The following is a 27,321-nucleotide window of genomic DNA, read 5'->3' as shown; positions in this document are numbered from 1 at the left end:
CCCCATCAGTCAAGTATACAGGGCAAGCTATTAACTTAATACACTTCTGGAGTCAGAAACAAATGCATGGCTGCTTGGCCTTGTATTGTCCCTGCCAGTTCTTTGTCCTGTATTGCCTGTAAGAGGGATGCTTCAGCTTTTTATGGCCTTTGACCATTGTACTGGTCATGTTCCTGGCCTGTCTATGGCTCAGCACAGCCCTGACTTCTCCAAACCCCTCAGCTTTCTGTCCTGCTCTTTAGTGACATTCTTGGCTCTAACACCAGTTTTATCCTGACCTTAACCCAGAGATCCTGTCCACACATTTCCAGGCTGCAATTCCTAAGCAGTCTTATCCCCAAAATGCCTGCTTTGAAGTCAAAAGAAACAACTAGCCTGCAGAACAGCCTATGTCAGGCCTGTCACACTCTGCTGTGTCACTGCTGCTTAGCACTGCTATGCTCTGGGGGATAACACCTTCATGGCCAATTTGCTGCCTGCTTTGAAATGACCAGCTTTCTTGTTAAGCACAAGGATGCTGCGGGCTGCCCATCTAGGTGGGAGCAGAAGATGAGACTCACTGGTGAGCCTCAGCAACACAAAGACAGAACAGAGTCTGATAAAATGCCAGTCCTATGAAGAACAAGAGATTTTTACTGAAGAAAAGGTTTTATTAAGGGTCATTGTTATAATAATAACATACCATATTGCTCTGATGCTCCAGGTCTCTGGGAGTGTGATGATTTGAATAGAGTATCTGTCAAAACATCAGTTCTGGATCAGGGATCTACAGGACTGTGATAGAGCAGAGCCTGCCCCTCAGGATGCAAGGCTGGCTACTGCTTCTTCTGTCCCTTCACTTTTTGTTTCTCCTTGTCCATGGCAGCTGCTCGTGCCTTCAGACGACTCCAGTACTTAGGCTCCTCCAGTCCCAGCGGGCTCTGCTGCCTAATGAAGGGGGAGAAAGGGTGGTTAAAACAAAAACGTCCCTGACATTCCCCTGGTGCTCAGACAACTACCCCAGGGGTGCCCGGGGGCCCACTACAAATTAAGCAGTTCGACTTCTTGTGTCCAAAAAACCTCAGTGATTCCCTCACAAGAATCAACGCTGGAGTTTACTGCTCTTGACAGCAATGACCTCTGAATTACTTGTTGCCTGTAACCTCTGTAGACATAGGTCTCACTGGAGCTGTATTTGCACTGCTCTGGCTTCAGGTCTCAGTTCCCAGGGAGTAAAATAACTCTTCAGTACCCAGGGAGCAAGATATTCCTGGAGGTGGCGTCTCCCCAGTTTTTCTGGTATAAGGCAGACAAGAATCTCCAGCTTTATGAGAAGGAGGGACAGAACTGGTGGCTGGTAACATAGGAGTAATTTTTCTGCATTAATTAGCCAGACAACACCACAGGATTCACCCTAGAGACAAGGAATTAGGAAGGCTACCAGATTGTGCTGTAAGGTCATACCTGCACCCACCTGTTACGTTTCAAATTGGAGAATTAAGGCATAGTGAAAAGAAGATAAAAAACATTGACACGGATGTGGCTCCAGGTTCCCAAAGCAGTAATTCAAGGCAAAGGACCCAAAAAAGAGATGTCACAGTGCCATCTAGTGACGGCATCAATGCAATGCATCAGCTAAACTGCGACCTCGGCTCGAGGCTGATGGTGGTCTCAAACCGAAGAACCTCCAAGACAAACCTACTTAAACATCAAATAAACCCGTGAGTGGAGGGGAGAAGAGAGGTATAAAGAGACCGCAGCTCTGCCTGGCTGTGGGATCAAAAGGAAGATGCAGACACTTGAGGATCATAATCCATAACAAGCTTGCACAATCTGTGTCGCAGAAAAGCACATTAGAACTCGCAAGCTCTCACCGCCTGGAAAGACAAGCCTGTCCCAGGCATCCTGACTTACATCTGAAGCTGTTTTAGGAAGGACAGAAGGGAGAAGAGGAAAGGTTCTGGGAGGCTGTCAGGAATCCAGCTTCCTGAACATTAACCTCACCCAGACACAAATCTGTCACAGCACACAGAACAACCCAGAAGATCCAGGGTGAGACCTTGCATGAACCTCAGCAACACTAGGGCTTTTACAATAATGCAGGTGCACTTACCTCTCAGGCAGAAGGAGAAACTTACCTATCACGCAAGAAAACATTACATCTCTCAAACCATGGCAGGTTCTGCGAGGATTTGAGAGGCAAATCTGGTTCCTTTGGGAAAGCCTCCTTCAGTGGGTTGAAATCAAAAAGGAAGATGGTGCTGTGACTGGCTTTGCTCTGTGCCAATTCATTGTCCTGCTGCTGCTCATCTCCTAGACGGAAATGAGCACAGTGAGCTGCTGCATCAGAAGTCATCCAATAAGAACTATCAAGGATCAGGGCACAGCTGAATGCACCCAGAGATCGTGTATCTATGACCACTCCAAGGTCATAGACACCCACCTCGAAGGAGCAAGCAGGAATTTACACTATCCACTGTGAACACTGGCTGCCAGGGGGATGCTACAGCATGAGAAGGTGGAGTACTGAAGCAGTAAACAGTCTGTGATGTGTCAGTGTTCATCAGGGACACTGTGCCATCCCAGAAGAAGATCAGGACCTGAAACAGCAAATTGACACTTAGAAATAGAGGTAAAAGAAGTGAAAAACATTTCCTGGAAAGGACATGGAATGACATTCAGAACTTTACATCCACAACTATGATGCTGTTTTCTTTGCCTGCCCCATAGTCATATGGCAACAGCAGATCAAGAGCAGGTCATGCAGGGAACTTGAACTGAATTGCTGCATGTTGGGATTGGAAAAGGGCAACAGGCCACATTAGAAATGAACTAGATCCAGCCTTCTGCATGGCTGCTATGGTGAGTGGCTTTTAGTCCTTGTCTCCACCTTTCTGAGGCCACTTGAAAGGTCTGGCTGGACTTGTGTTTGTAACTTTCTCACCATGATACCCCCTCATATTTGACCCTGATGCCTGAAGCTTCATGGCTGAACCCTCTCCTCTTTCAGTTGGACACTTGTCCATGTGCAGAGGGCCTCCAGTGCATCGCACCTCAGTGGTCAACTAGAGGGCACAGGTCCCAGGGCATACTGAGCAATGGAAGAGAAACCCTTTGACCATTGCCAGCTACATATAGACCTATAACTGGGGCAGGCAGTCTTCATGCTAAAAATAGCTGGAGGCTGGGAAAGGATGTGAGGGCAGAACTATATCTGATTGCCCTGTGCTTTATCTTCTAGGCACCCAGTTACAGTCATTACTGGAAACAAGATCCTACGTCAACTGGACATGTGTTCTCAGCCAGTTCTCAAGAGATCTGGCAGTAATACTCACTGCACTGGGGAAGGCCAGGATGGGCACCACTGCACTGACAGTAAGATTTGGGTCTTCAGGCCTGTAAAAGAACAGGTTTATGTCACTGTTCCATGTACCTGGTACATACTGAGAGGCTGTGATAAAGACAGTGGCAGTTTGTGGCACACTGGCTGGCATAAAGTTCCAGCCAAGCCCCTTCCCTATACAGACAAAGCCTGTCTCCTTCTGCGTAGGAACCCCTGAGGCCTATCCCTGTGCAAACCTGCCTAGGAACTACACTGGAGTTGCAAATCTCCTGCCTGCCATGGAGGCGTGGATCCAGAGCCTTCAGAGCAGCAGCTTCCCTTCTCCTCAAACCAAGGGGATAAGTGAACACAAAAATGATAGAAAGATGGCAACAAATGTTTATTTTGACTTTTAGGGGGAAGTTACACTGTTAAGGGCAAAAAAGCGAAGAAAAAATTCCCCTGGGTACCTGACAGAGACAGAAATAGTTCAACGTCAGCTCTGGAGCTGTGCTACAAGTACTTGTGTTTTGGTGCACAGAAGAGCTGAGAAACACCTCTAATTCTGGCATAATCACTGAATTTTAGCACGAGCAAAACCACACTTGCCGATGACAGCAGCATGGCAGAGCCCTCTGGGTAAAAGCAGTAGAAAGTTCTCTACTCTACAGAAATCTGGGGCTCCCTGTTAGACCTGACCACTGTACCCAGGGCTTCTTTGGCTGGAGTGAGGTTTATCAGAGTTCACCTCACCTGTCTGCCAGGAGTGTGATGCTGGACTTCCCGGCCCTGGGTGCTTTCACCAAATAGTAAGAGCTGTCTGTACATAGCACGAGAAGCTGTACAATGAGACAGACAGGATCTGTACCAGGACAAAGTGTGTCATCACTGGCAGCTGCAGAACTCCGCAGAAAGTGGATACTACGGATGAAACGTTCCTCTAGAATGGCAGTCACAGACAGTGGGAATCCTGAGGAAGGAAAAGGAACTGGCAATTTATCCAAGGAAAGCTTAGCTTGGACTGTGGCCTGCTCAGAGGAAGCAGCCACCAGAACAAGCTTGATGGCAGAAGAAGACTCTTCTGCCAGGAGAAACCCTGCATCATGGTAAGATGACATTGGCACTGATGGCAGCCTGAACTGTGATGCCACAACAGTCTCAAAGATGACCTGAGAGTGCAGTGGCAAAGCAGTGACTGACACTGTCTCCCAGCCTCAGGGCAAGACCATTGTCAGTCCTCCCTGCAGCAGTTCCAGCCCCTGCAGTGCCGTGGATGGGAATGGCTCTGCAAGGGCAAGGGAAATCACACTGTGCTGGCAACTTCTGGCCAAGCATCTGATGGACTATCGAATCCAAACTATTTACAGGTTTGCTTGTGAACTCACTACCAGCCACTTGTTCACACTAAGCCAGAGCCTCAGGCTCCTAGGGAAGCGAGTAATTTATCCACAGTGATCCCAATACACAGTCCCAAAGGGCAAGCTCACCTAAGTGTTTATCCCAAATAGTTATTGTTGCATCTTCACCTGCCAGTGCCAGGTACCTGGAGCAGGAACTGACAGCCGAGCATGCAATTGGAGCTGCACAAGGCCACACAACATCAGGTTTCAGATCAGGATCTAAACAGAATGACATGAAGAGATACAACTGTAAGAAGGTGTGGAGCATTCTCTCTCATGGTACTAGCATCCATTTTCCCAATAAAACATGCACCATTCTGCAGTCTCCTGCCAGAGTGGCTTCACTAACAAGACTGTCAGCCTGTGCAACACAGAGCCCCACAATCCCAATGCCAGTCTAACCCACAAGATATGAGTCAGCTCTCCTCCCAGTTCCTCATTTCCCTGAATCACAAAGACCTGGCAGAATGACAGCCACTGGCCACAGAACACTCCCACTCCCCACAGAGTGCTCTGCTAGAGAAAGCAACACTTTCTTACCCACTTGCTCATTGAGTGGATGGCTAAGTAAGTACAAGCAGAAATTGTGGTTTCCACCCCAGTGCACACCAATGCCAGCTGGAACATCTGGTACAGAGAAGAGGACAACAAAAAGAGAAGGAGACTTGGGACAAAGAAAGGAATAATCCAAGACAAAAAAAACATCATTAAAAAGCTCTCATTAGAGGATTCATGGTTTCCCTGATGGAAACTCTGCTCATACAGAAACTAAACCAGATAACCTCTCCCTTTGTTTGTTATTTTTATCTTGCCTACGTGCCTCCAGTTTTTGGGTGGTTTTGAGGGGTAGGAGAGTTGTGGGCTTTTTTTTAAACTATGGAGATAAGTTTTCTTTGCTCCATGCTGGTAACTGACTAACAAGTCTTAGGGCTGACAGTTTTACCCAGGCTTTTGTCCTTAGAGGTGGAATTTATAGAGTGAACCCAAGCCAGAACCACTGAGCTCTAAGTGGAGCTCAACATCATGCAAACAATGTACTTCATAGATTAACAGCTTTTTGCCCATTTGGATTACCTGGTTGTACTTCCATATCAGGTCCCACCTGTAGGACCTGGCTAGGCAAAAGGAAATGAAAGGTAGCATGTCTGAAAAAAAGGAAGAAATATATGTAAAAGAAAGGCTTTTATAACAGCACAGCACTGTGACAAGACCTGAAATGTCTGCAGCCCCCTGCCATGAAGCCTTGGGATGAAGGAGGCAAAGATAAGACAGAGGCTTCCATCTACACTTGCTGAGTGCCCTGTGTTGATGACTCATGGACTGAAATCCTGGTTGGTGCTCCTACTCACCTGGGGACCTCCTCCTTGATCACACCCTCAGCCTCCAGATACTCCCGGTACGTGCTACGGAAGATTGCTTCCTGCAGCTCCCACTGGAAATCCTTGATCAGGTGCTTGTACCCCAAGCCAAGCATGCTGCCATCATCCACTTCCTTCAAGGCATCCAATGGGCTTTCAAAACTACTGCCTGGATTGAGAACACAAAGGGAAAAGGCATGACCCTGGAGGAGCAGACAGCATAGAGGCATTTTGACTATCCCTCCTTTGGGGTGGCATTGTCTTGATGCAGGACACTGCAACTGCTGTGGGAATTTCCATATCACTAGTCCATTTTCCACTGTCTGAAGGCAGGGACTAGGGCGAGACTTCTGAGGACCCTGCTCACCTTGCCTTTCTGTGGCATTCTCCCAGCATAAAGTCTGTTCCCTCCACATCCTCAGTATTTTCCTATAAATCCAGAGTGATGAACTAGGGGTGCTGTCAGGGTCCAGGAAGTAACCTCCTCCCTCTTCAATGACACTGAAGCCAAGGGTGTATGACACCCACTTTGAGACACACTGAAATATTTTGTGCTGACAAGGATGACATGTGAGATGGCCCAGTAGGAAACAACTCCCAGTACAGGATTACATGCAACTAGAAAGACAAGTCAGGAAGGGACCATGGAGCATGTTACTGAAACTTTCTGACCTGTTCTATATTTGTAAGGGCCATGATTCCTTTGCCACCTGAAACAGGCTGCAGGTTGCACATGCAGAATGAGTTCTGACCTGTTATGGGTTCGGGTGGCTTCACTGTCAGCAGCAGCACTGGGAGATCCAGCTTTGGATCACCTTGGTTTGCAGACACTGGAAAGTCCTGCAATGGAAAAGTGTTGAAAACTGCATTGTGCACTACACTGATGAGTTTTCAGCTGTTCATGGGAATCAAAGGCTTCCTAAAGAATGTGTATGCAAAGGTTGGCTGGCACTGTTTAGGAGATACTGGCTTTAGGCTCATTCTTCAGGCCAAAACACAGAAGTGTCACTGCTTTCTCAACAACAGGGGACAACATTACAAAGGATGTCCTGTCCAGACTCCTGGTTTTGTGCCATCTCTGAATTATTCTTGTTACAGCACAGGCCTGTGTGAGTCACAGCAGTGCTCAGAAAATGCAGGGGAAAAAAAAAAGAAAGAAAAAAAAAAAAGGAAAATAAGCAGGACTAAAGGTTGAGGGGTGCTACTGAAGACAAGAACCAGATTTTACTTCATAGAACTCAGGAGTGGAAAAAGTGACTTATATGCTTGTCTGGAAATACAAAATTGTATCAGGGGACCAGTACTGGCATGTGCCCACCATCACCACCCCACACACATTTAGACCTGGCTAAACAGAAAAGGTCTGCCTAAATAATCAACCATGTCTGAGAGGGAAGGGGCAGGAACTTGGGTAGTTTATATGGAATCAGCAAAGAGGGACTGCCTAGGTGTTTGCTTTTGGCTTGGCTAAGTAAAGGGGGATGTTTGCCCTAAAGGCAGGGCTGAGAAGCAGTTCCCTCATAAATGTCCAGGAAAGTCTTTGCCAAAGGAAGAGGAAACAATTAGGAGGCAGGTATCACAGAGGGTTAGCTGAAGGTGCTGGTCAGGGCATGCCTCCTGTGTGTTGAGAGGTGAAATCTAGCAGGGTGAAAGTGATAGAGGGGATGGTTATGCCCTGACTCAGCATTTAAAATTCCCCATAACAGCTCAGGATAGTCACTGAGGGCATTTACCATCTCTGCAGAACTGTCTCCATGCAGTTCCTGAGTTTCCTGCACAAGAACCAGAGGTGACAGTGGTTAGTGCACACAGACAGAGACTCTGCCCTGCTCAGGTGGGTGAGGCCATTACCCACCAGGCTCCTCATGTTAGGTAGTCTAAAACACAAACCCTGGCTCAGGGACAGATTCCCCAAGTGAGGCATCCTGCCTGATTCCCACTCCTCTTCACCTTCCCCTAGTAACGTAAGAGAGAAGCCCTGTGGGAATACCCTTACACAGGGCCCTCTCAAATGGGGCAATACTGCTGGGAAATCAGCTGCCAGTTTCAGGGAGGGGCAGCAGGAACACTAACCCTGGGACCAAGGGAATCTCGTTGGAAAGCCTGTCTTGGGAGAGTAAACATGGCCCAATAACACAAAGGCCTTATGAAATGTGGGATGGGCAGCTGTAGTAGTTGTAGAGACACACACACCATCCCCTTGGGCCAACAGACTTGTTCAGCCTGTATCTTGCTGTCACTGTCTGCAGCAGCAAGGCTTGGGGAAAGACCTGTGGGCAAAAGGGTGTAAGGAAAAATAGCACAGTGGGAGATGGAACTGTTTTGTACCGCAGATGTACAGCTTGGCCTCCTCTCACTGCAAGCCAGCCCTGCTGCAGCTTCTGATTTCTCTTCCATCTCCCTCAGCCAGGAATCCTTAGGCAATTGGTAGATCTCCAGCCAAGCTTTTGTGCTTTCTGCATTGGGAAACCATGTTGAGCAATTAGAAATGAGGAGAAAAGGTCTTTCAAGCAAGCAGCCTCTGTTATCGTGTATTTTTTGAATATAAAATCTCTGAACTCCATGCAGTCCACCTCTCCTCCCACTGAAGGCCTGACATGCTTGACTGAAACTCACATCTCAGCCTCCAGCTCAAGTCCCTGAGGTCCCATACCCACCAAAGAAATTCCATGAAGCTACTCAGTCAAGAATTTGACCTGTAGCCTCTGAGTAGCAGAGTAGAAAGTGAGATGTGGTCTCACATTAGTTCTCTGTGGATGCTACATATCTCATACTCAGTATGTGTCCAGGCAGATTCCACCAAACATGGGTCCAGAAAACCTGCCTGCAGTGGATTCACTAAGACAACTGCCATGAAACAGAAGAACGTTGTAGCAAGGAGTTTCTTGTCAAGTTTTTAGAAATTCTCTATGCTGTCTGATTTTGTCTGGTGAGAAAATTCTTCAGGTCTACCTATTCCCAGTGTAAAAGTGAGCCATGGCAAAACAGAGGAAAAACTGAGTTTGGGACTCCTGGAGAGGAGGGGGAAATCTGCTTTCACTGGGAGCTGGGAACTGCACTGACTGGTTCCAGACAGCTCACTTTTAGGATCAGTCCTGGTCCCCCCCAAGCCTTTTAGAGAGGACAGGGAGTGGTAGGAGCAGCTCTCTAAGCTGGAGGAGGGACTGGGAGGGTTATAACAGGATCCCTGTGTACCCAGAACACTTGCAGCATTTTAAAAGCATTGCTGCTGGCCCCTCTGATGTGTGACAGAACACAGCAGTTGTCACCCAACACACCATGTTTCTGCACTTGCCTTGCAGCAGGACTCCTGCATAATCACCACCTGGGGACAGCACCACCTCCACACAAGTGCTTCTCTTGCTGATATCCCCCTGCCAAAGGAAAACAGGCTGGCATCAAAGCAAGGATCACTGATTCAGAGAGCTCCGTGGCCTTACGCAGCTCTCAACAGGCTGAAGGCCAGGCAGGTTGTTGGATGAATGGGAATAAATATTGGGCAGCACTCTTGGAGTGCTGCCGCCTGTGGCAGAAATTCCTGATGGCAATTAGTACTCCTCATGATTGATTACTTACCAGCCTGTGCCCAGGGTCTATGGAATTAACTCAGTACTTACCACTTCATTTAGGGCTTTAATGAGCAGGAAGCTTTCCTTATGAAAGCAGAAGAGCCAGACAAGCCCTGGAATAGAAATACAGAAGTAGCAGGAGGAGGGGAAGAAAAGTGAACAGATGGTAGCCATGGTTTTGGGAGATGGTTGTTACAACATGTGCAGGAGAGTGAACAGGACTACATTGTTTTCCTGGGCTCAAGGAGCAATATCCCACTGTTTCCAGCACTAAACTTTTGCTGGCTTCCTTATGCCATCACCAGCAAACATTTGACTGTGCATGGAGATGGATAAGCCAGTTTGAAAAGTATCTCCACCAGAACTGATAGGTTTCAGATGAACCAACAAACTAATCTCTTTCCCACAGGGAAATCACAGGTGCAGAAACAGTCATGGGCAGGAGGTCATACCAAGCAGTGCTCTTTCTGTCCAGTCCAAGGTGTTCCTAACATTTGCTGTGCTTCACCCTCAGCTCTGCACCTGCCTCTCCTGCTCCAGAGAGGACATCAAACCCACACCCTGTGCTAATCACAAGGCCCTAGGGCCACTCTGCCACCCTGCAACCTGATAGGTATCTAACGCCCTCTTTGCAGGGCTTTCTAGGAAACCTGTCAGCCACCCTAATGTTCCTCCTGATTTAGCACTCTTCCATAATGCAGCTGCCTATTCAGCTCCGGAGCACAGTTATCCCTGGCTAGGGCAAGGAAATCCATGTCACACTAACCCATTTCATCCACAGCAAGCAGAACATGGCTCTCATTCCCCAAATCCGAGGCATGGAGGGCACAGATCTCTGTCTTGACTGCATCCCAAGCACAGATTTCCTTACAGTCACATGTGCTGAAGGCAGCCAGACCCACAGACACACCAACAAAGAGGTATTTTCCAGACACTGCAAGGCAATTGGCTCTTCCAGTCACCTACCAAGAAAGGGAAAACATGAGTGTAGTACCTGACTGCCTTCCCAGAGGAAGATACATCAGCCATGCTAACGATATACTCATGGGCTTTCACCAACAGAAAATGATGATTTATTCCACAAGGGAAAACTTTTGACATGTGCTTTCATGAGAAGAGCAGGGAAGCATCAGAGAGCAGGCTCTCATCTCTGTCACAGAGATTGTTTTGTGTTGGGAATGAGAAAGTTTGTTCCCACCTTTCCCTTTCCCATAAACAGGAGGGGCTTTAAAGGCCAAGAGCTCAGGAGCACTCAGCCTTCCCACAGCTAACACAGAGCTGTGCTGAATCCCTCCAGGCAGCTGCAGCACACCAGTGTATCCTCCTGGATTCTCTACATAATGATGGAGAAGGCAGCACTGCCCTTCTGCTTGCAGTGCTCCCATTGGAGTATTCACTACAGCACAGAGCTGAGCTTGCCCATTTATGTGCTACTGGCTAATTACCTTCTCCTCAGCAGACAAGGGTGGAGCCAGCCTGGGAAGCACAAGGTGACTTTAGTGTTTAATATCGGCTTCTCTCTTTTCAGAGAGGTGTGATAGACGAGTGGGAAGCAGAACCTGCCAGACAAGCTTAGAAGCTGCAGGCTTTTAAAGTGAACTAGTGAGATGGTGGCAGATCCTGAGGAAGGTCGTGAACAGAAGAATGTAAAATCAACTGAAGGGATATTCTTTAGGAAAGCCGCTACAGTGGTTAATGCTGTCTCTGGTGTGGGGGGCTCTGTACCTGGAATTCAGCTGTAGGAGAGCATTTTGTGGACTGGACCTTCCGTTTTTGTGCTTCTCGGAGCATCTCCCTTCTCTCAATGATTTCCATAGCACTCTCAAAGACCTGCATCACCACTTTGTTGATCATCCTGAAGGGCTGAGGCAACGCATCACACTTCCGATCAGGATCCTGCAGGAAGAAATCTTCCTCATCATCCTTCGGCCAGTCCTTTTCAGATGGTGGGGGAATCTCCAGGGGATGCCTCCGGATATTCGCAGCCATGGCTCTGCCTTTCCAGGTGCAAAGAACACCACAGATGCAGGAATCACCCTGGGTGCAGAAGAATGAAGAGTCCTGCAATATCTACTTTAATGAGGTAATGGGGGAAAAGATGATTAATAATCTCTGAGAGGGAGTTCCTTTCAGTACTGGTAGCCAGAGCAACCCTGTTCTGTACAGCTTATTTCTGCTCGTATCCCCTTTGTTACCCAGGGGTTTTGTCCTGCTCTGGGAATAGCAGTCACACAGGAATCTGCAGGCTGCCTGCAGGGAAAAGGGAGCCTAAACAACTTTGGCACGAGTTTGTATAAAAATTATGACAAAGCTTCAAAAATATTAGCTTGAATTAATAGACTTATTCGGCTTGGGGAAAAAAAAAACAAACGACAATTAACTTGGAAGAGCAGGTGTTTCCACTGGAAGTTATAAACTTCATTTCCAAGCCACTGGATGCTTCATAAGCCTCACCCCCACCGCCGTCACCGCACACATCGGCCTGACCTCGGAGTGGGGCCGGAGGCCGAGAGTCCGGGCCGTGCTCCTCCAGCTTTCCCGGCGGGACTCGCCGCAGGAGCCGTCGGCGGCTCCCGGGCGGGGGAAGCCTTTAGCAGTAACACCGTCGCGGCCCCGCTGTTGACGGTCGCCGTGGTAACGGCGCGTCGCTGCCGTGGCCCGGCCGGGAACGCGGCCCCGCAGCTCTCGCGTTCCCCCTGGCGGGGCGGGGCCCGGGCGCAGCGGGGCGGAGCGGCCGCGGCCCCCGCGGAGCTCCTGCGGTGCCGCCGGGCCATGGAGGGGTTCGTGGACTTCACCAACCGCTGCCAGGGCCGCGACCAGCTCTTCCGGTGAGTGCCGGCATAGGCTGCCTCTCTCTGCCCCCCTGGGTCGGGCGGGCCCCGGCCCCGCGCCCATCCCGCCCCTCGGCCCCGACCTCGGCCCCGGCCCCGCACATGCACCTGCCCTGGCACTGCGGGGGGACCCTCGGATCGGGCTTTAGGCTCGGACATTACGCTTTACTCTGTCCAGTTCTGGGCTCCTCAGTACAATAGACAAGGAGCTGCTGGAGATGGTCCGGCGGAGGCCGCAAAGGTGGTGAGGGGTCTGGAGCATCCTTGTTCTGAGGAGAGGCTGAGGGAGCTGGGCCTGGTTAGTCTGGAGAAGACTGAAAGGGGATCTCATTAATGTGTACAGATATCTCAAAGGGGTGTCAGAGGATGGTGTCAGACTCTTTTTAGTGGTGCCCAGTGACAGGACAAGGAGCATAAACTAAAGCACAAGAAGTTTCACCTCAACATGAGGAAGAACTTGTTTCGATTGAGGGTGGCAGAGCACTGGAACAGCTGCCCAGGGAGGTCATGGAGTCTCCCTCTCTGGAGAGGTTCCAAACCCACGTGGACACGTTCCTCTGTCACCTGCTCTAAGTGACCCTGCCTGGCAGGGGGGTTGGACTGGGTGATCTCCAGAGGTCCCTTCCAACCTTAAATCTGTGGTTCTGTGAAATAAACCCACCCTGCTGCTGCCATCCCATGATTGTCCATGTCTCACCTGTGTCCCCTTCTCCTCGTTTTTTCCCTTCCAGAGCCACTCAGTTCACATGCATGTTGCTTAGCTATTTAATAAAGAATAAGGCCGATAAAAAGAAGCTGGTAATGAAACTCAAGCAGTTGGAATCTAGCATGAGCTCTGGCCGGAAAAGTAAGTACCTGCTGTCTAGAGGGATAAAACCTTCTTTACTTGCTCCTTCCAGCAAAACAGCTCCTGGCCTTGTGTTTTCTGTAGTTAACCACAGAACTCTTTTAGTGTATTTACAAAGTTGTCAACAGGCCTTATCCCTGCCATGGCTTGCCAGGCTGGGTATGGCCAAACAGACACTTCTTTTTCCCTCAGCCTCCTCTCCAATTGGGCAGTCAGAATTGTTGCTGGAAGAACGCGAGTAACAAAAGTTAACAGTCAGCTTGCTGCAGAGGTGCAGTTGTCATCTCTGTTCAAGGGCAGACCAGAGTTACAAGGCAAGGCTGTCTCACTGTGTGCTCATTAGTCCTTCCAGCTGATGGGCTGAGACAACCCAGAGTTAAAGATCATCATCCCAATAAAATCAGCTCTGAAGGACCATCTTTCAATATGGCTTTTTAATATATAATTATTTTTTTTATGTCCTACTTCACATATTAATTTTCTCTAGCATTTATACTTTACTAAATCACCTACCCTCCACGCTTTCCTCACAGCCTGTTTGCATCACTCCATTCTGTGTCAGGGCTGCATGCACGGTGGTTACACTGTTGCTGTAGTTGTATCACTTGCTTTCGGGCTGATCTTACACCTACTTACCAGTTGCTCAATTCTGGAACAGCTGCAACGCATGAAGCAAATATTCTAATTTAATGTGTTGCCATGGGTTTGTTTATTATTCCAGTTTGCTCCAGAGTATGGCATTTTCTAGTGGAGAGGCCAGCTGGTTTATCAACAGAGCCATAATTCTCTCTCTTCTTCTAAACAAATCACTAATAGACATCAGGCCTAAACTCAGGGCTCTGGTAGTTCCATCTGTCACTGTGACAGTGCAGCAGGGTGTAAAAAGTGCATTGCATAATGTTGCATTAACATTCACGGGGACATGCCACAGGTGAACTCAGGTATGCCATATATTGAAATGGAATACACTGTTCCACACAGTTTGCAGGGAACTATGTGTCTCTGACAAACTCATGGGAGGGATTTGTGCTCAGCATGCGAATCACCAGCTTTCACAAATGCTTAGGAAAGCTGAAGCTCCTGTTTGCAATAGGATTAATGCAGCAACATCTCGTGTCCACAGAGTTAGGTGAAATCCAGTGAAATGTACAGCTAAGATTAGAGGCTCTGTTTGTGTCCCCTTATTGCTGACGGTGACTCCTGCAGACCCAAGGGTGACACTGGTCCAGAGGACACCCAGGCGCTGAGAACAGAGTGGCAGGAGGGGCTGCAAGTCTGGCTATTGACAAAATAGGTGTGTAGGTCCTTGGCTCATGATGTTCACACAGAACTGAGATGTTTAGACCCCATTCCTCACTAATACCAGCAAGTACTCAAGCATACAAACACCCAAAGCCCTCTAAGTTTTTTTAAAGCACACGTGGACAGTGACAGGCTGCGTTGTTCTGCACAAGACCAGGCCATGCTAACCTTTGTGGGGTTTCTTGCAGTGTTCAGACTGGGCAACATGGTGCACGCCTTGGTGGCAGCCAGGAAAACTGCAGAGCTGCCAGATGTGGTTCCTCGTTTCTGCCTCACAGCCTCCAACCTGACCCGTGCCCTGTACTTCGTGTGCGACGCCGTGCTCTGGGTGAGGAGCGTCGGGCTCCAGCCCGACATCGACAAGCCCAAGTGGAGCAATTGGGCCACCAAGTGCTACTACTACTCAGTCCTGCTGAATCTAGCCAGAGACTGCTATGAGATCTCCCAGAGGCTGGAACAAGCTGCACAGGAAGAAAAGGCAAAGGAGAATTCCTGCTGGGACAAACACAACGGGGAGCTAAACTGTGTGAAATGTGATGGTTCACACGGTTTTCTCCTCCTGCTCTTTCAGATCCTGAAAAGAAATCCTCCTTTGCTGCTGGACTTGGTGAAGAACCTCTGTGATCTCTCAGGCCCTTTGGATACACTGGGAATCTACAAGACCAACCCAGGAGTGATTGGTTTCTGCGGTGTCCTCTCCTCCCTGGTGGGGATCCTCACATTAGCAAGCCCACATCTGAAGCTTAAACAGTGACATAAAAGGACCTGCATAGTATGAGGCTGCAGCTTTGATCCTCTGATAGATTTTTATCTTCATATGGCACTTTCAAATGAACCTGTCTTACAATAACCTCAAGATTAATTCTGTCCTTTGAATAAGTGAATTCTACCCTTCTTCCTTCCCTGTGCCTTTGCAGATGAGTTTGGTGCCATTACACACCCCCTAATGGAGTGGAGATAGGAAAAGGCAGAGTAATATTTCACCAGCAGAAACAAGACTTGGAACATGGCTGCTAGATAAGAAAATATTCCTTTATTTTAATACAGGGTTGTGAAATAGCTGCATAGGCAACTGTCATAGGTACATGACTGATGACTAATCATGTTTACACTGGAAAGCTGCAATTCACTAATTCAAGATTCCTACAGTCAGATTGTCTGTACTGGGCTCAGGCAAGTTAGGAGCTGCTGTTAAAATGGCCTGAAGTCACGGATGAGTGTTTTGGTGGGTTTGGGTTGATGGATCCTGTTTCCTGCAGGCAGTGGTCTGGGTGCAGTGTGATGGTAACTGAAGGGTGGTATGATCTGACCTTTGATGATCTCTGTGGTGTGCACTGGTGGTGCTGGAGCTGTAGTCTAGTGAGTGCCAACTTGTGTCCCAAGAAATCAGCACTTTCTTCTTTTTCTTTGATACTGTGAGCCAAGGACCGTTGGCCAGTGACTCTGACTCCTCCAGCAGGCCATGGCTGAGGGTTTTGGTGGAGGACAGTATGTGGAGAAGCTAATTTGATTGTTGGTGATGCCATGATTTGTAGGGAACTGGGTTTCCAAAAGTGTGAATCTGAAACCACTCACGAACACTAAACCTCCCATTACACAAGCACCTGAACTTCCAAACCACTGTGACTGCAAGTGCAACAATTTTCCATTAATTGTGTTGTGATAAGGAGCTTATTTTGCAGTTTTAATTTTAAATGAAAAATTCCAGTATAATAAGGAGCTTGGAACCTGCAGTTAAGTAGAGAAGCCTAGCTCAGAGCTAGTTGAGTCAGACTGACTGCAAGGGTGTGTTTCTAATTGTGTAAGCTCCCAGAGGGAAGGGAATGGAGCTAGCCATGATAACATCTGAATCCCCTGTGAGAAGAAAAGCTTCTTACTGAATTTGGGCATTTATGGTTTAGATTTTCCTATCTGGTCCTCCCTATCCTCCCTGTTCATGACCACAAGATTTCTTGTGTGTTCCCTTGCTGGCTGAATGGGTTTTACCATTTGAAAATGCCTCATATTTGCCCTGCAAGTGCATTATTGTTCATCACTGACCTCACTGGGAATGATGCCTGGCAGTATAATTAGGTTAAAAGAGAAATGCTGTGTCCAGCTGTCTAATGTGGCATACAGTCTTTGCTGCTCCTGACTTTGCAGAGTACCAGTTTGGACACCATCTGAGAAAAAATGCACATTATATAGGAGATAAAATTAACATTTTTCTTCATCAGAGTGAGGCCTGTGTGTTCTGCTACTTTCTGGTGTAAGAACTCCTTGTTTAATCTATCAGGAGATGTGAACAGACGCTCTTACCTGGACCAAAGTGTTCTCTTATTATTTCTGATGCTATCTGAAAACAGAAATTAAAAGATGCTGGTCTCTTTTATTAAAAGGCAAAGGTTATGGAATTAAGTAGGCAGGTAAGGCAGTGCCCCAGTTTACCTTAAGTCATTGTGGCTGGGTTTGGAATTACTTCCAGTTTGAATATGAAGTGTTAGCCTGCCAGTGAAGTGTTTGAAAAGAAAGAGGTTGCTGGGCAGGATAATTAAGTGTTCTTGAAGACCAGATGTGGCCTGCAGCAGCTCTTCTTTTTAATATGGAAATGAATAGCATTCAAAGTAGAGCATACTGGCAGTTCAGACCATAATGGAGCATTGTGCATGGGATATATTGTATTCAAGGGCTTCCTCTCCTTTATAACAATGGATTTTTTTTGTTTCATTCTCCATTTGCCTTTGATCTCCTGGCAATATGGAACCCATCCCTGCCTTGGTCAGATTTGATCATTATCCCAGTGTGTAGCAACCCCTGGAAGGAAGGAAGAGCAGTCTTGATTATCTGACAGTGGAGGTTTGGCCACCTTTTGTCTACAAAATTCCATCTTCTTGCAAAAAAAAAGTGGTTTCAATCCCACCCAGGGGAGCTCTCGGATGCAAAATACTTCACGAAATACTTGTGTGTGAACTGCTTTCTCTTTCTCTCTTTTACTTTGCAGGGAAGGGCATTGATATAGTGATGTAGCCCCCGTGCCCTGCAGAGAAGGGTGGGGTTTTCCCTGTGCAGGCAAACACTGTGCAAAGCCATAAGCTAGGCTTTGATGTTTCTCCTGTAGGTACTGGCATGGATTAGCAAGGACACCCTTAATGTGGGAGATGGGGGGTGAGCTTTCAGCCTGTCTGAGCCTTACCTGTCCCATTCTACATGATGCAGGCTGGAACATACAGGAGTAACTCTGTTTACTTGATGTTAAGCACTAATATTTGCCTTCTGCTCCCCAGCTGGAGGCTGGTGATTTAAGGTACCTTAATGTAATGTGTCTGAAGCCATAGAATCATGATCATATGGAGAAAATCCTTTAGTGCCTTTTTTTGTATCTGTTTCTAATACAGCAGTTGAAATAAGGACAAGATGTTTGAACACAAGCAATAAACTGCAATGAGTGTTGAGACCATGTCTGTGTGTGTAACTTGGTGGTATAAAGATATGATGAAGGAGGGAGGATTCCTCCCACCTCTGAATTTTATAGTGATACTGTTCAAGAAACATAGCCTCTGGTTGGGTTCTAGAGCTTTCCTTCTGCAGTAGCCAAGTGGCAGCCAGATTCATCTGGCTAATTTACAATCCCTATTTCAGCTGCAAAAATATGATTACCAGATAAAACTGCATCTGTGGAATGCCCTGAAGCAAGGTGACATTTTGGGAATTGCCATCAGCTGCCCTTGAGTACCAGCAGTGAGGGTTGGAACCTTGTGCCCAGCATAGGCACAGCTGTGGTGAAAGGAAGGGGTGCACCTGCATTTTCAGTATCTTATAAACAACCTTTCATTTGGATGGTCATAATTTAATGACAAATGCCAGTTCAGGGCACAGAGCAAAGGGTAACATCTCCAGCAGAGATGGCAAGGGGTGGAGCCAGGATAACCATTAAACTGAGTTTACTGTTAGCTCCTATCCCCTGTAGTAAGGGCCTCACGACCTTGGAAGCTCCAAAATGTCAGCTGCTGAACAATGTATAAAGCATTGCATTCAGCAGTGTTTTAGCAAGAGTTTCCTCCTGGATTAGTGGCCTTATACACATTTTGTAATGGAAACAGTTAGCAGGAGAATGGTCATCTTCTGCTTACAGACAAGGCCTTCCTTGTTAACACTGTGCTTGGCATGATATTTCAGGGAATTCCCAAGGATTCCCAGGTGAGTGGCAGGAACAATCAAATGTTAAAAACCAGCAGTTCCAGGGAGACACCAAATGAACCAGTTCTGTAGTAGAAGGGTGACTAGGGGAGGGTGTGTGAGGTCTTCAAGTGTCTGAAAGGTTTTCTGCCTAGAGAAAGGCAATATTTTGGTCTCTAAATCCATCCAGGAAGTAATGTGATTATGTTGCAGCAAAGAATTAAATCACACTTAATTTTTGAACTGCAAGTAAAATAAAAGTCTAAATAGATTGCCCTGGAAAGCAGTGCTTAAAAAGAAACTGGGCAGGCATCTGTCAGCAGTGGTTATGGGGTTGTGATCCTGCATGGAAATGGAGTTACCTCCCCAGGCCCCTCCCAGACCAAAGTGTAAAGAAGTCTTGCTGGGCTTTGGGGATCTGGCTCATCCCCTCACTGGTATGTTAATGGTACAGAGGAGACTGCAGAGGCAAGGGTGTGAAACTGCTTCCCTGCACCTCACAGATCCACAGAACTCTAAATGTTGCCTGCAGGGACACAGGAAGCATTTCTGGTGTGAGCTGGAGCGGTGGGGTGGTGGAGGCTGTGGTACCTCTGCACTGCAGAGCCTGGGGCTGGCACAGCCTTTGCCCCAGAGGAAGGGGAGGGGCTGAGCGAAGGCGTCAGTAGGGCAAAGGCAGTGTTGTCAGTTGATCCTGACTCCAGCCAAGGCAGAGAGGAGGTTGGCATGCCCCCTGCACTTTTAGCCAGGCCAGCAGGGCTGGAAAAAGTCTCAGTGCCAAGAGAGCAAACTTTTGAGCAGGCTGGTGCCCCTTGTCCCGCTGTCTGGAGGGCAAGGACTCACCCCAGCACTGAGCTGGAGGCAGCCCAGCACATTCATGTGCCTCTGTACCCAGCCAGCAAGGCGGGCCTGCAAGCTTTGCACAGCCCCAGGCTGGAAGCAAACTCTGGACTCTTTGGGAAGGAAGGGGGGTTATTTACCTCCCATGTGTGGCTTTCCCATGTCCCTGGGAAGTCTCCCACCCCTATGTACAGGCAGCACAGCCAGGAGCAGGGAACCATGGAGTAGTGTTGGGTTCACACCTCTGTGTCCTGCACAGGGTAGTTGGAAGCTGAAGGCGTTCTGAGCCACGTGCCAGAGGTCTCCCTGCCTCACACCAGGTGGTCCAGGACACACAGCAGCCCCGTGTCAGCAGGCTGCCTGGATCACTCAGCTGCACTGATACCCTTGGTTATTGCCTTGTCCTCTGGCACTTGTCCTCTTTGTCGTCCTTGTCTCATCAGTGTGGCTCATCCTTGGTCTCCGTAGTCAATAACCAAGACCTGATATAGCTCCATGCAGGTGATGTCTTTTCTTATTCCAGTCAGTACCACAAATGGATTTGCTAATGATGGAATGAGCTGTCAGTGTGCCTCCCGTGCAGCAAGGCCATGGAAGAGAAGCATTTCAGTTGCTGGCGGGTCAAAGGGGCAGTTGTTCCTCTGTCAAGCATTTGTGAGGTTACATTTGGGAAACTGTGTCCTACTTCGGTCCCACCAGCACAGGAGAGATCTTGACTAGAGTCCAGCAGAGGATCAATCATTGAAAGGATAAGCATTTAGAGGAATGGAGCACATGCTGTACTGGCACTGACTGGAGCACAGACTCTGCTCAGAGGTGCACAGCGTAAAGGTAGAGGATGGCAGGCACCAATTGCAAGAGAGAAAATTCCATCTGGACATAAGGAAAAGCTAGTTTACCCTTATTATAGTTAGCACAAGTCCCAGAGAGATGGGAATCTGGTCCTTGGAGATTTTCAATACTGAAGAAGATCTTAAGCACCCTGATCTACCTTTGAGGGTAACCCTACTTTTGAGTAGTGCAACCTCCAGAGATCACTTCCAACTTGATTTTTTCCTCCATTTCTGTCTAGTCCAAATGCCTAGAGCTTGCCTAATGCAGTGTCTGCCCTGACCCTCAGCTAAAAACCTCCTCACCAAGACCAATGAATCCTCTTAGAAACTGCAGACCCGGCCAAACCAGATTGTTTAATGCAGGATGTGTCCCCTACATCTGCCTTCTGCTCCTTCTGCTCAATAAACTCTCCCAGGGAGAAACTGTGTTCTTGGTCTGTGTTAGGCTTCCCTGCAGGGGATGGTATCCTTGTCTGCCATGGGGCAAAACAGGGGCTACAGAAATGCAGGAAGGTTTTAATATCTTGAGAAACTCTGCCTGACTCTGCACCTTCTCCCTGGCTGCTCATGATCTGTTGCTTTTGAGCTGGCGAAGTCCAAAGGCAGCTTCTTCTCATCTTCTCCTGAAGGAGTGGTGTTAAATCCCCGTGCATCCCAGCTGTACCACAGGCTGTGCAGGGAAGACAACAAAGGGGATTTTCTGCCATCATCTGTTCCCAATTACGGTGGCTTCAGGAAACTTTTTGGCCAGTTTCCACCACAATCCGTCAGCTTCCAAACCCACGCAACTGGGAGGTGGGGCCTCATAGTGGTGGTAGTGGCCAGAGCACAGAGCATCACCCTCAGAGGACCCGAGTGAAGGGACAGCGCAGCCACCAACCTCTGCTCCTGCTCTGCCGGGAACGGGCTGCCCCTCGGTGAGTAGCCTGTGCTCACAGCTTCAATGGGACTGGGGGGTGAAAGCAGAGATCACTCACTCTTTTTAGATTTCGAGAATTTCATCTGCTGCTAAGAAAAGGGAGCCTGTGCTGGGGCTGGGAGCTGGGAGCAGTTGTGTTTTCGGCTGTCACCCAACCAGGAGCAGTGGAGGGGAGTGTTTTGCAGTGCTTTTGTCCCCTGCATCAAGCTGGAGCTGCACAGGAACGGGCACTGACATTACAAACAGCAGATGTATGAGGAGGGGATGCTGACCTCAGCTGGACATCTCATCACATCCCTACCTACAGCTCCTCTCTCTGCTCTTTCTCAGCCTGAGTCTATTCTCATGCACATCTGTCAGCACCCTGGTTACTCTGAGTTTGCTTTGCCAATGCCCTTTATCCTGCCTATACTGTAATACTGCTAACTAGATGTCTCTCAGCTCATTTTGTGCATCTTTAGGTGTTAGGACACACTGTCAGGGGAGGGCTGTGTGGAGACACTGGTTTTACAGCTTAACTGGTAAAAAGTCAAGCATTGGGCAATGCCAACTCCACTGCACCCGTGGGATGTGTGTGTCTCAGCCCAGCTCCCGGCCCTGCTGTGCTTGGAGGGGTGCAGGACTGAGGGAGGGAGCCTGAGCACAGCCCTGCCTTCGCAGTGGGGTCTGCGGCTCCCAACTTTGCTTTGCAGGTGGATGTGCCACGATGACGGTGAAGAAGAGTCAGACTCTGCAGAATGGAAGTGCCAAGGTGGGTGCGGGAAGAGGGAGAGAGGGGAGGGCAGAAGTGTGCCAAGGGGGCCAGGTAGCACATACCAACTCTGCCAGGTGAACAGCAGTCACATCTCACGCTGTCCCACATGTCACTGTGTTATCTCTTTATGGATCTTTACCTGCAACAACATAGAGCATCATCAAAGGGAAAAAATAAACCTTTTTGCTTGCTTGAAATTAAATAGTTCAGATTCCAAAAGGTTAACCCTGAGCTGATGTGAGCCCTGGGTGACAGCTGCCGGCAGTGCCTGTCCTTCATCTGTGGCCCCACTGTAGCCCCAAACCTCCATCAGACATAGAGGTTTCCACCAGAGTGGAAAGCCAGAGGGAGAACCCGGACAGTTGGGCTTGGGAGATGGGAAGAGTAGGGATTGTCATCCCTTTGACACTGCCTGTGATGTCCTCGCTCCTTCAGTGGCAGCAGACAGCCTGCTTGTCCATGGCTATGTCTTACAGGACATAGATGGGAGACTCTCAATAGGGTTTGAGAAATGGCCTTTTCAGTGCTCTCTGAAACACATCAAATGCCACCAGTGTGTGGGCAATGGGGCATTCCTCAGGGAAAGGCTGTTGGCTAACTGATGCCCATCTGATGTGCAGGAGAACGTGCTGCAGAGGGTCCTGCAGCTGCCAGTGGTGAGCTCAACATGCGAGAGCCTCCAGCGGACCTACACCAGCACCAAGGAGGCCCACCCACTGATGGCCTCGGTGTGTGAGGTGTACGAGCGGGGCGTGCAGGGCGCTGGCGCCTTGGCCATGTGGGGCATGGAGCCTGTGGTGCGGAGGCTGGAGCCACAGTGTGAGTGCCAATGCTGGGGGGGCATGGCAGGGGTGCCCACCAGAGCCTCCCTTGGTGGGACAGTGATGGCACGAGTATGTGCCTGGACAGCCCAGGGTACTTTTCTTACTGTGCTTCTGCCCAAGGTAGTCGCTGTGGCCAACAACCTGGCTTGCCGTGGCTTGGACCACCTGGAGGAGAAGATCCCTGCCCTGCAGTATCCAGTTGATAAGGTAAGTCATAGGCAGGGCAATCTGAAACTCCCGCTCCCACTGCAGACCCCACAGCACATCTCTGGTCTTGTTTCTGGATGGTGAGGGGCTGCTGGGTGGAAAACAAGGCAGCCTAAGTGAAGGCTCCCAGATACAGATCAAAAATGTCCTGTGTCCCGTTCCTGCCAGCTACCTCCATCCCGGGCAGGAGAGAGCTGCTATTCCCCTCTCTGAGCTGTTTACTGGCATGGCTATGGCTGGGGTCCCTCTGGTTCCCCCAGCTGTCCCATGCCACCCCAAGCTCACCAGCAGGGCTGTTCTCCATCTCTCTGTTGGCAGCTTGCATCTGAACTGAAGGACACCATCTCCTGCCCCCTCCAAAGTGCCAAAAGCACCATTGGCAGCTCCATGGATAAGATCATAGAGCTGGCAGCGGAGGGCTATGAGGCCACCAAGAGCACAGTGGAAACGACAGCAAAGTACACGAGGAAGAACTCAGTGACCCAGATGGCAGCTGCGGGGGTCGACACAGCCCTGGGAGGGCTGGAGAAGTTGATGGAGTACCTGCTACCAGAGGAGGATGAAGAAGCAGGTAGTCCTGATGCCTAAATCCCCTCTGAGGGTGTCTGGTGATGGCTGGCTTGGCAGCTCCTCACTTGTGGAGTGTATGAGGCAGGAGGCAGCCTCTGGATTTTGGTGTAGGGCTGCCTCGGAGGGTTGTCCCACCAGCTTGTAATCTTTCCACCATTCTTCTGCCTGTGCTCTTCTGCCTTTTAGATCAGAAGCCCCAAAAGAAACATCAGTCAACAGCAAAGGTCTCCCAGCAGCAGGCCAGCACTGCCAGCTCTACCAGTGCTCCCAGTGGTTGCAGCACACCCAGTGCACCCAGCACTCCCAGTTCTCCCAGCACCCTGGGCCGGATTGGTGCCTTGGTTAGCTCTGTCTCCCACCGTGCTTACCAGCAAACCACTCAAAGCCTCCAGCGTGCCAAAACCAAAGGGCAGGAGCTGGCCACCTGGATCCCCATCGTGGTGAGTGCTAAATCCCACCTGCTGGGTTTCTGCACCCCATACCCTCTTTGGGGCTAATTTTCACATGAGACATTGCAGGCAGCTTGGAGGAAGTCCAAGCGCAGAGTATGTATCTCCTGCTCAGCAGGACAAGGTGGGGCCATTGGTTCCTGCGTGATGTTCACACACAACCATGTACCACATCAGTGGGACAAGTTATTTTTAGCAGACTCCCAGTGTATAATTGTTGATTTATGGCATTGCCATAACATCCTTCCTAAAGCAAAAAGCCCCTCCAGAGACCCAGAGGGGGTGAGGAGACAGAGGCCCCTCTCCCACCCCATGCTGCAGTGGGAACCCCTTCCCTGGCCTGTCCCAAAATCCCAGAGCTCCCATCTGCTGTTGGGGTTTCTTCTCGGGTGCACAAATGAACTCCCTGCTCCCTGTGCACCCCAAGGTCCCTGAAAAATCCTCAGGCTAAGCAGGATGGAGTGGATGGGACCTGCCAGCTCCCTCTGAGAGATGGCTTTTTGCTGCTCTTCCAGGGCAGCCTGGCCAAGCCGAGCATACCCGCGGCACCGCCGGCCCACAGTGACGGGCAGAGCAGCACGGGCGGCTGGCTGAGCCGGCGGCAGAGCAAGGCACCAGAGCAGAAGCAGGAGAAGGCAGGGAAGAAAGACAACAACCACAGCAAGGTATGGAGAAAAGGAGGGCAGTGAGCTAGGGATACCCCAAAGCATCCTCCTACCCATGGACCATGCCGGCATGGAGGCTGTTTCCCCCACACCCCTGGGGACCAGGCCTCCATCCCCACTGAACCCTGAACTGCAGCCTGGAGGAGATGAGTTGGGGGCTTGGCAGGGGGGCAGTCCCAGCAGTCCTCTTCCCTGATTCTCCAAAGCTGGGGGCTGTGGGCAGCCTCTGTGCAGGCAGGGTCACGCTGTCTTGTATGTTCAAGACTCCTTTGGAGCTGTAGGGTGTCAGCACAGAGCTCACAACTGAGCCCCAGAACACTCCTGAAACACACCCCCCCCCCCATGGTCCCAGAAGCAAGGGGTGGTGTGAGCTGGAGGGGCTGGGAACAGTCTCCGGCACTGGCTCCACTGGGACGTGGGGACGGGAAGCAGCAGGTTGGGGTCACTGCCCTTCGCCTCTGCCTGCAGCGGAAGCACAGCCTGGAGCAGAGGGTCCCCGGGGGCCTGGAGTGGGGGGAGCTGGTGGGGACAGGGAGCGACCCTGCTGCAAAGGGCTGCAGTGGCTCTTCCAGAGCAGTGAGCGGAAAGCACTCAGGCTTCAAGCTGTGAAGGGGAAGGGGAGCCGAGGGCCAGCCCATCCCGCATGAAGGGGCCGGTGGGGAAGGGGCCAGGATCAAGATCTGAGCTGGTTTCTCTTGGCAGGCAGGGGAGGACCCTGGGCTGGTGGGCAGCGTGGCTCACAACCTGCAAAGCGCCTGCGCCTCAGGCATCTCTACCGTGAAGAAGGTCCCAGCCGTGGCCTGGGATGCGGCAGAGGGGTTGATCCTCTTCACCCCCCGCAGGCTGTCCAGGGCCATGGAAACAGTGGATGCTCTCGGGGGGACCCTCGTCAGTGCCCCTAAGCATCTGCTGGGCACCCTGTACAGCTTCGTGCCGGTGAGTTTGTCCCCAACCAGGTCCTGTCCCTCTCCTGCAAACCCCATTTTCCCCAGCCTCCTCCCATGAGCATCTCATAGCTCCAGGCAATGTCAGGAGGTACCAGAGTGGGGAGATGGGGTGCTGTGAGGACACCTCAGTCCGACCCTCCTCCTGAAGCATCCCCCAAGCTGTGACAGTAGTTCCCGAATAGAAACAATAGGTTGGACAGTGGTGGCACCTTCAGTTCATTTCCAAGCCAGGGTGCGACCATACACTTCTGGGAAGGTGCAAGGTCAGGTTGAGACTATGTCCCCTCTTCTTTACCCCACCCTGTTGTTCCCCTGGGATCATTTCTCCACCACAACTGCTCAGGGGTTGCCCCTCTGGGGGCAAACTGGCTTATCCTGAGGTTCTCCCAGTTTGGGATGGGGGGCTGTGTAGCACAGGTAGGGCAGGGCTGGCAGGTGGGTACAGCCTGGCTGGGTCCTCACCCCATCTCTCAGCTCCGCAGGCAGTCAGTGAAGGAAGCAGAGGCACCCAAGGGCAGCAAGTCTGACCCGGAGAAGACAGAGAAGAAGGAAGAGAAGGAGGACACCAAGGCTGCTGCCCCCTCCGCTGAGGAGAAATCCCAGCTGAGAGGTGACTGGCGGTACCGTGGCCATCACCCCCTCTCCTTCCTGGGGCTCGAGGACCCCCTCTTCCTGCGGCACAACTACTACCGCAGCCCTGCCTTTGAGCCCGAGTACCCCTTCCTGCGGAAATCCGCCTTCTCCCCCTACAACAGGCGGGTGAGTGAGGGCTCCTACCGCTTCAGCCCTGAGCCCATGTACAGCCGGGCTTACTATGGCAACCTCTACACTCCTGTCCTCAAGAAAGACTGAGCTAGTGGGGAGGACAAGCACATCCCACCCTCCTTCTAATCCCCCCACAGCACGCTTTGCCCAGGCCCCTGCCAGCTGCCCACACGCACCCCTGTGCCAGGACAGGAGCTTTAAGTGGTAGACAGGCCCTAGGATGTCTTATTCCAGAGTGCATCAAGTTCAGGGTGAGGTAATAAAGGCAGATAAAAGCCCTGCTGCTGGAAGGAGAAAGTAGGGGGAGGTGGGACCAGAGGGGAGCAGTGATGTCAAGGAGGTGTGGAAAGAGTGGTGAGACCAGAAAAGAGGAAAAGGGACCAGCCAGGGCTAGCACTAGGTTACTCTGGTCCCTGCTGAGCAGATAGCCCACTTATATGGGCTTCACACTGAGAGAGCAGGGAGGACAGCAAAGCCGTCAAACATCACCATAGTAAGCCTGGTTCCCCCTCCTTCCTCCCTCCATCTCCCCTTGCAGGGCCCATCCCTGGCCACAGATTGCTCCTCCATGGAGGGGCTGAAGATTCCCACTGACCAGCAGGATTCATGAGTAGGAAAGCCCAGGGCATCTCCCTCCCAGCTGGTGGTGGGATAGATGGTGGGGTCAGGAAAATGACTGATGAAAACAGGTGGAGCTCCTGGAGCCCCTCTTCCACAGGATCACCTGGCTTCCAACAATGCCTTGTATTCACTGCAATAATAAACCTTCCTACCTGCTGCTTGGC

General features: G+C 50.2%; 3 protein-coding genes across 9 annotated transcripts; 2 read left to right on the top strand and 1 right to left on the bottom strand.

Annotated features, from left to right (window-relative positions):
- Window positions 1–629: 629 nt before the first annotated feature.
- On the bottom strand, window positions 630–12,251 carry WDR93 (WD repeat domain 93). 3 transcript variants are annotated; one of them, XM_027644539.1, is made up of 17 exons: window positions 12,010–12,251; window positions 11,354–11,665; window positions 10,395–10,590; window positions 9,677–9,741; window positions 9,355–9,433; window positions 8,388–8,515; window positions 7,793–7,831; window positions 6,812–6,899; window positions 6,051–6,228; window positions 5,776–5,846; window positions 5,242–5,328; window positions 4,789–4,920; window positions 4,055–4,271; window positions 3,315–3,375; window positions 2,423–2,579; window positions 2,118–2,292; window positions 630–927 (listed from the first exon to the last, which is right to left on the bottom strand). In XM_027644539.1, exons 2-17 carry the CDS (start codon window positions 11,615–11,617, stop codon window positions 816–818), a joined length of 2,049 nt encoding a protein of 682 aa, XP_027500340.1. In that variant the 5' UTR covers window positions 11,618–11,665; window positions 12,010–12,251; the 3' UTR covers window positions 630–815. The 3 variants fall into 3 exon arrangements, with proteins under 3 accessions (XP_027500340.1, XP_027500339.1, XP_027500341.1); XM_027644538.1 differs by having other exon boundaries at window positions 12,116–12,248; XM_027644540.1 differs by lacking the exon at window positions 12,010–12,251 and adding an exon at window positions 11,824–11,978.
- A 90-nt stretch (window positions 12,252–12,341) lies between these two features.
- PEX11A (peroxisomal biogenesis factor 11 alpha) lies at window positions 12,342–18,041 on the top strand. The gene is made up of 3 exons (XM_027644541.1): window positions 12,342–12,456; window positions 13,191–13,306; window positions 14,797–18,041. Exons 1-3 carry the CDS (start codon window positions 12,401–12,403, stop codon window positions 15,360–15,362), a joined length of 738 nt encoding a protein of 245 aa, XP_027500342.1. The 5' UTR covers window positions 12,342–12,400; the 3' UTR covers window positions 15,363–18,041.
- A 482-nt stretch (window positions 18,042–18,523) lies between these two features.
- Window positions 18,524–27,317, top strand: PLIN1 (perilipin 1). Of its 5 annotated transcripts, XM_027644656.1 has the most exons (11): window positions 18,524–18,784; window positions 21,066–21,353; window positions 22,016–22,106; window positions 22,730–22,928; window positions 23,058–23,140; window positions 23,459–23,711; window positions 23,897–24,150; window positions 24,675–24,824; window positions 25,527–25,760; window positions 26,246–26,530; window positions 27,075–27,317. In XM_027644656.1, exons 3-11 carry the CDS (start codon window positions 22,062–22,064, stop codon window positions 27,144–27,146), a joined length of 1,575 nt encoding a protein of 524 aa, XP_027500457.1. In that variant the 5' UTR covers window positions 18,524–18,784; window positions 21,066–21,353; window positions 22,016–22,061; the 3' UTR covers window positions 27,147–27,317. The 5 variants fall into 5 exon arrangements, with proteins under 5 accessions (XP_027500457.1, XP_027500455.1, XP_027500453.1 ...); XM_027644654.1 differs by having other exon boundaries at window positions 22,048–22,106; window positions 26,246–27,317; XM_027644652.1 differs by having other exon boundaries at window positions 26,246–27,317.
- The last annotated feature ends 4 nt before the right edge of the window (window positions 27,318–27,321 follow it).

The sequence above is a fragment of the Corapipo altera genome, unplaced genomic scaffold (genome assembly GCF_003945725.1).
Source record: "Corapipo altera isolate COAL_440 unplaced genomic scaffold, ASM394572v1 50, whole genome shotgun sequence".
Classification (NCBI taxonomy): domain Eukaryota; kingdom Metazoa; phylum Chordata; class Aves; order Passeriformes; family Pipridae; genus Corapipo; species Corapipo altera.
Note: the sequence above shows the minus strand (reverse complement) of the source record. Positions and strands in the feature narration are given on the sequence as shown.

Bases quoted from the DNA above. Each gene is read 5' to 3' on its own strand.
- WDR93 (XM_027644539.1), bottom strand. From the start codon at position 11,617: ATGGCTGCGAATATCCGGAGGCATCCCCTGGAGATTCCCCCACCATCT. The intron at 4,272-4,788 runs GTGAGCTTGCCC...TTCCTTCCTCAG, and splicing joins TATTTGGGATAAACACTTAG to GATTCCCACTGTCTGTGACT. The intron at 928-2,117 runs GTAAGTTTCTCC...CCCCTTCATTAG, and splicing joins AATGTTTTCTTGCGTGATAG to GCAGCAGAGCCCGCTGGGAC.
- PEX11A (XM_027644541.1), top strand. From the start codon at position 12,401: ATGGAGGGGTTCGTGGACTTCACCAACCGCTGCCAGGGCCGCGACCAG. The intron at 12,457-13,190 runs GTGAGTGCCGGC...TTTCCCTTCCAG, and splicing joins GGCCGCGACCAGCTCTTCCG to AGCCACTCAGTTCACATGCA. The intron at 13,307-14,796 runs GTAAGTACCTGC...GGTTTCTTGCAG, and splicing joins CATGAGCTCTGGCCGGAAAA to TGTTCAGACTGGGCAACATG.
- PLIN1 (XM_027644655.1), top strand. From the start codon at position 22,062: ATGACGGTGAAGAAGAGTCAGACTCTGCAGAATGGAAGTGCCAAG. The intron at 23,712-23,896 runs GTAGTCCTGATG...TCTGCCTTTTAG, and splicing joins AGAGGAGGATGAAGAAGCAG to ATCAGAAGCCCCAAAAGAAA. The intron at 24,151-24,674 runs GTGAGTGCTAAA...CTGCTCTTCCAG, and splicing joins CCACCTGGATCCCCATCGTG to GGCAGCCTGGCCAAGCCGAG.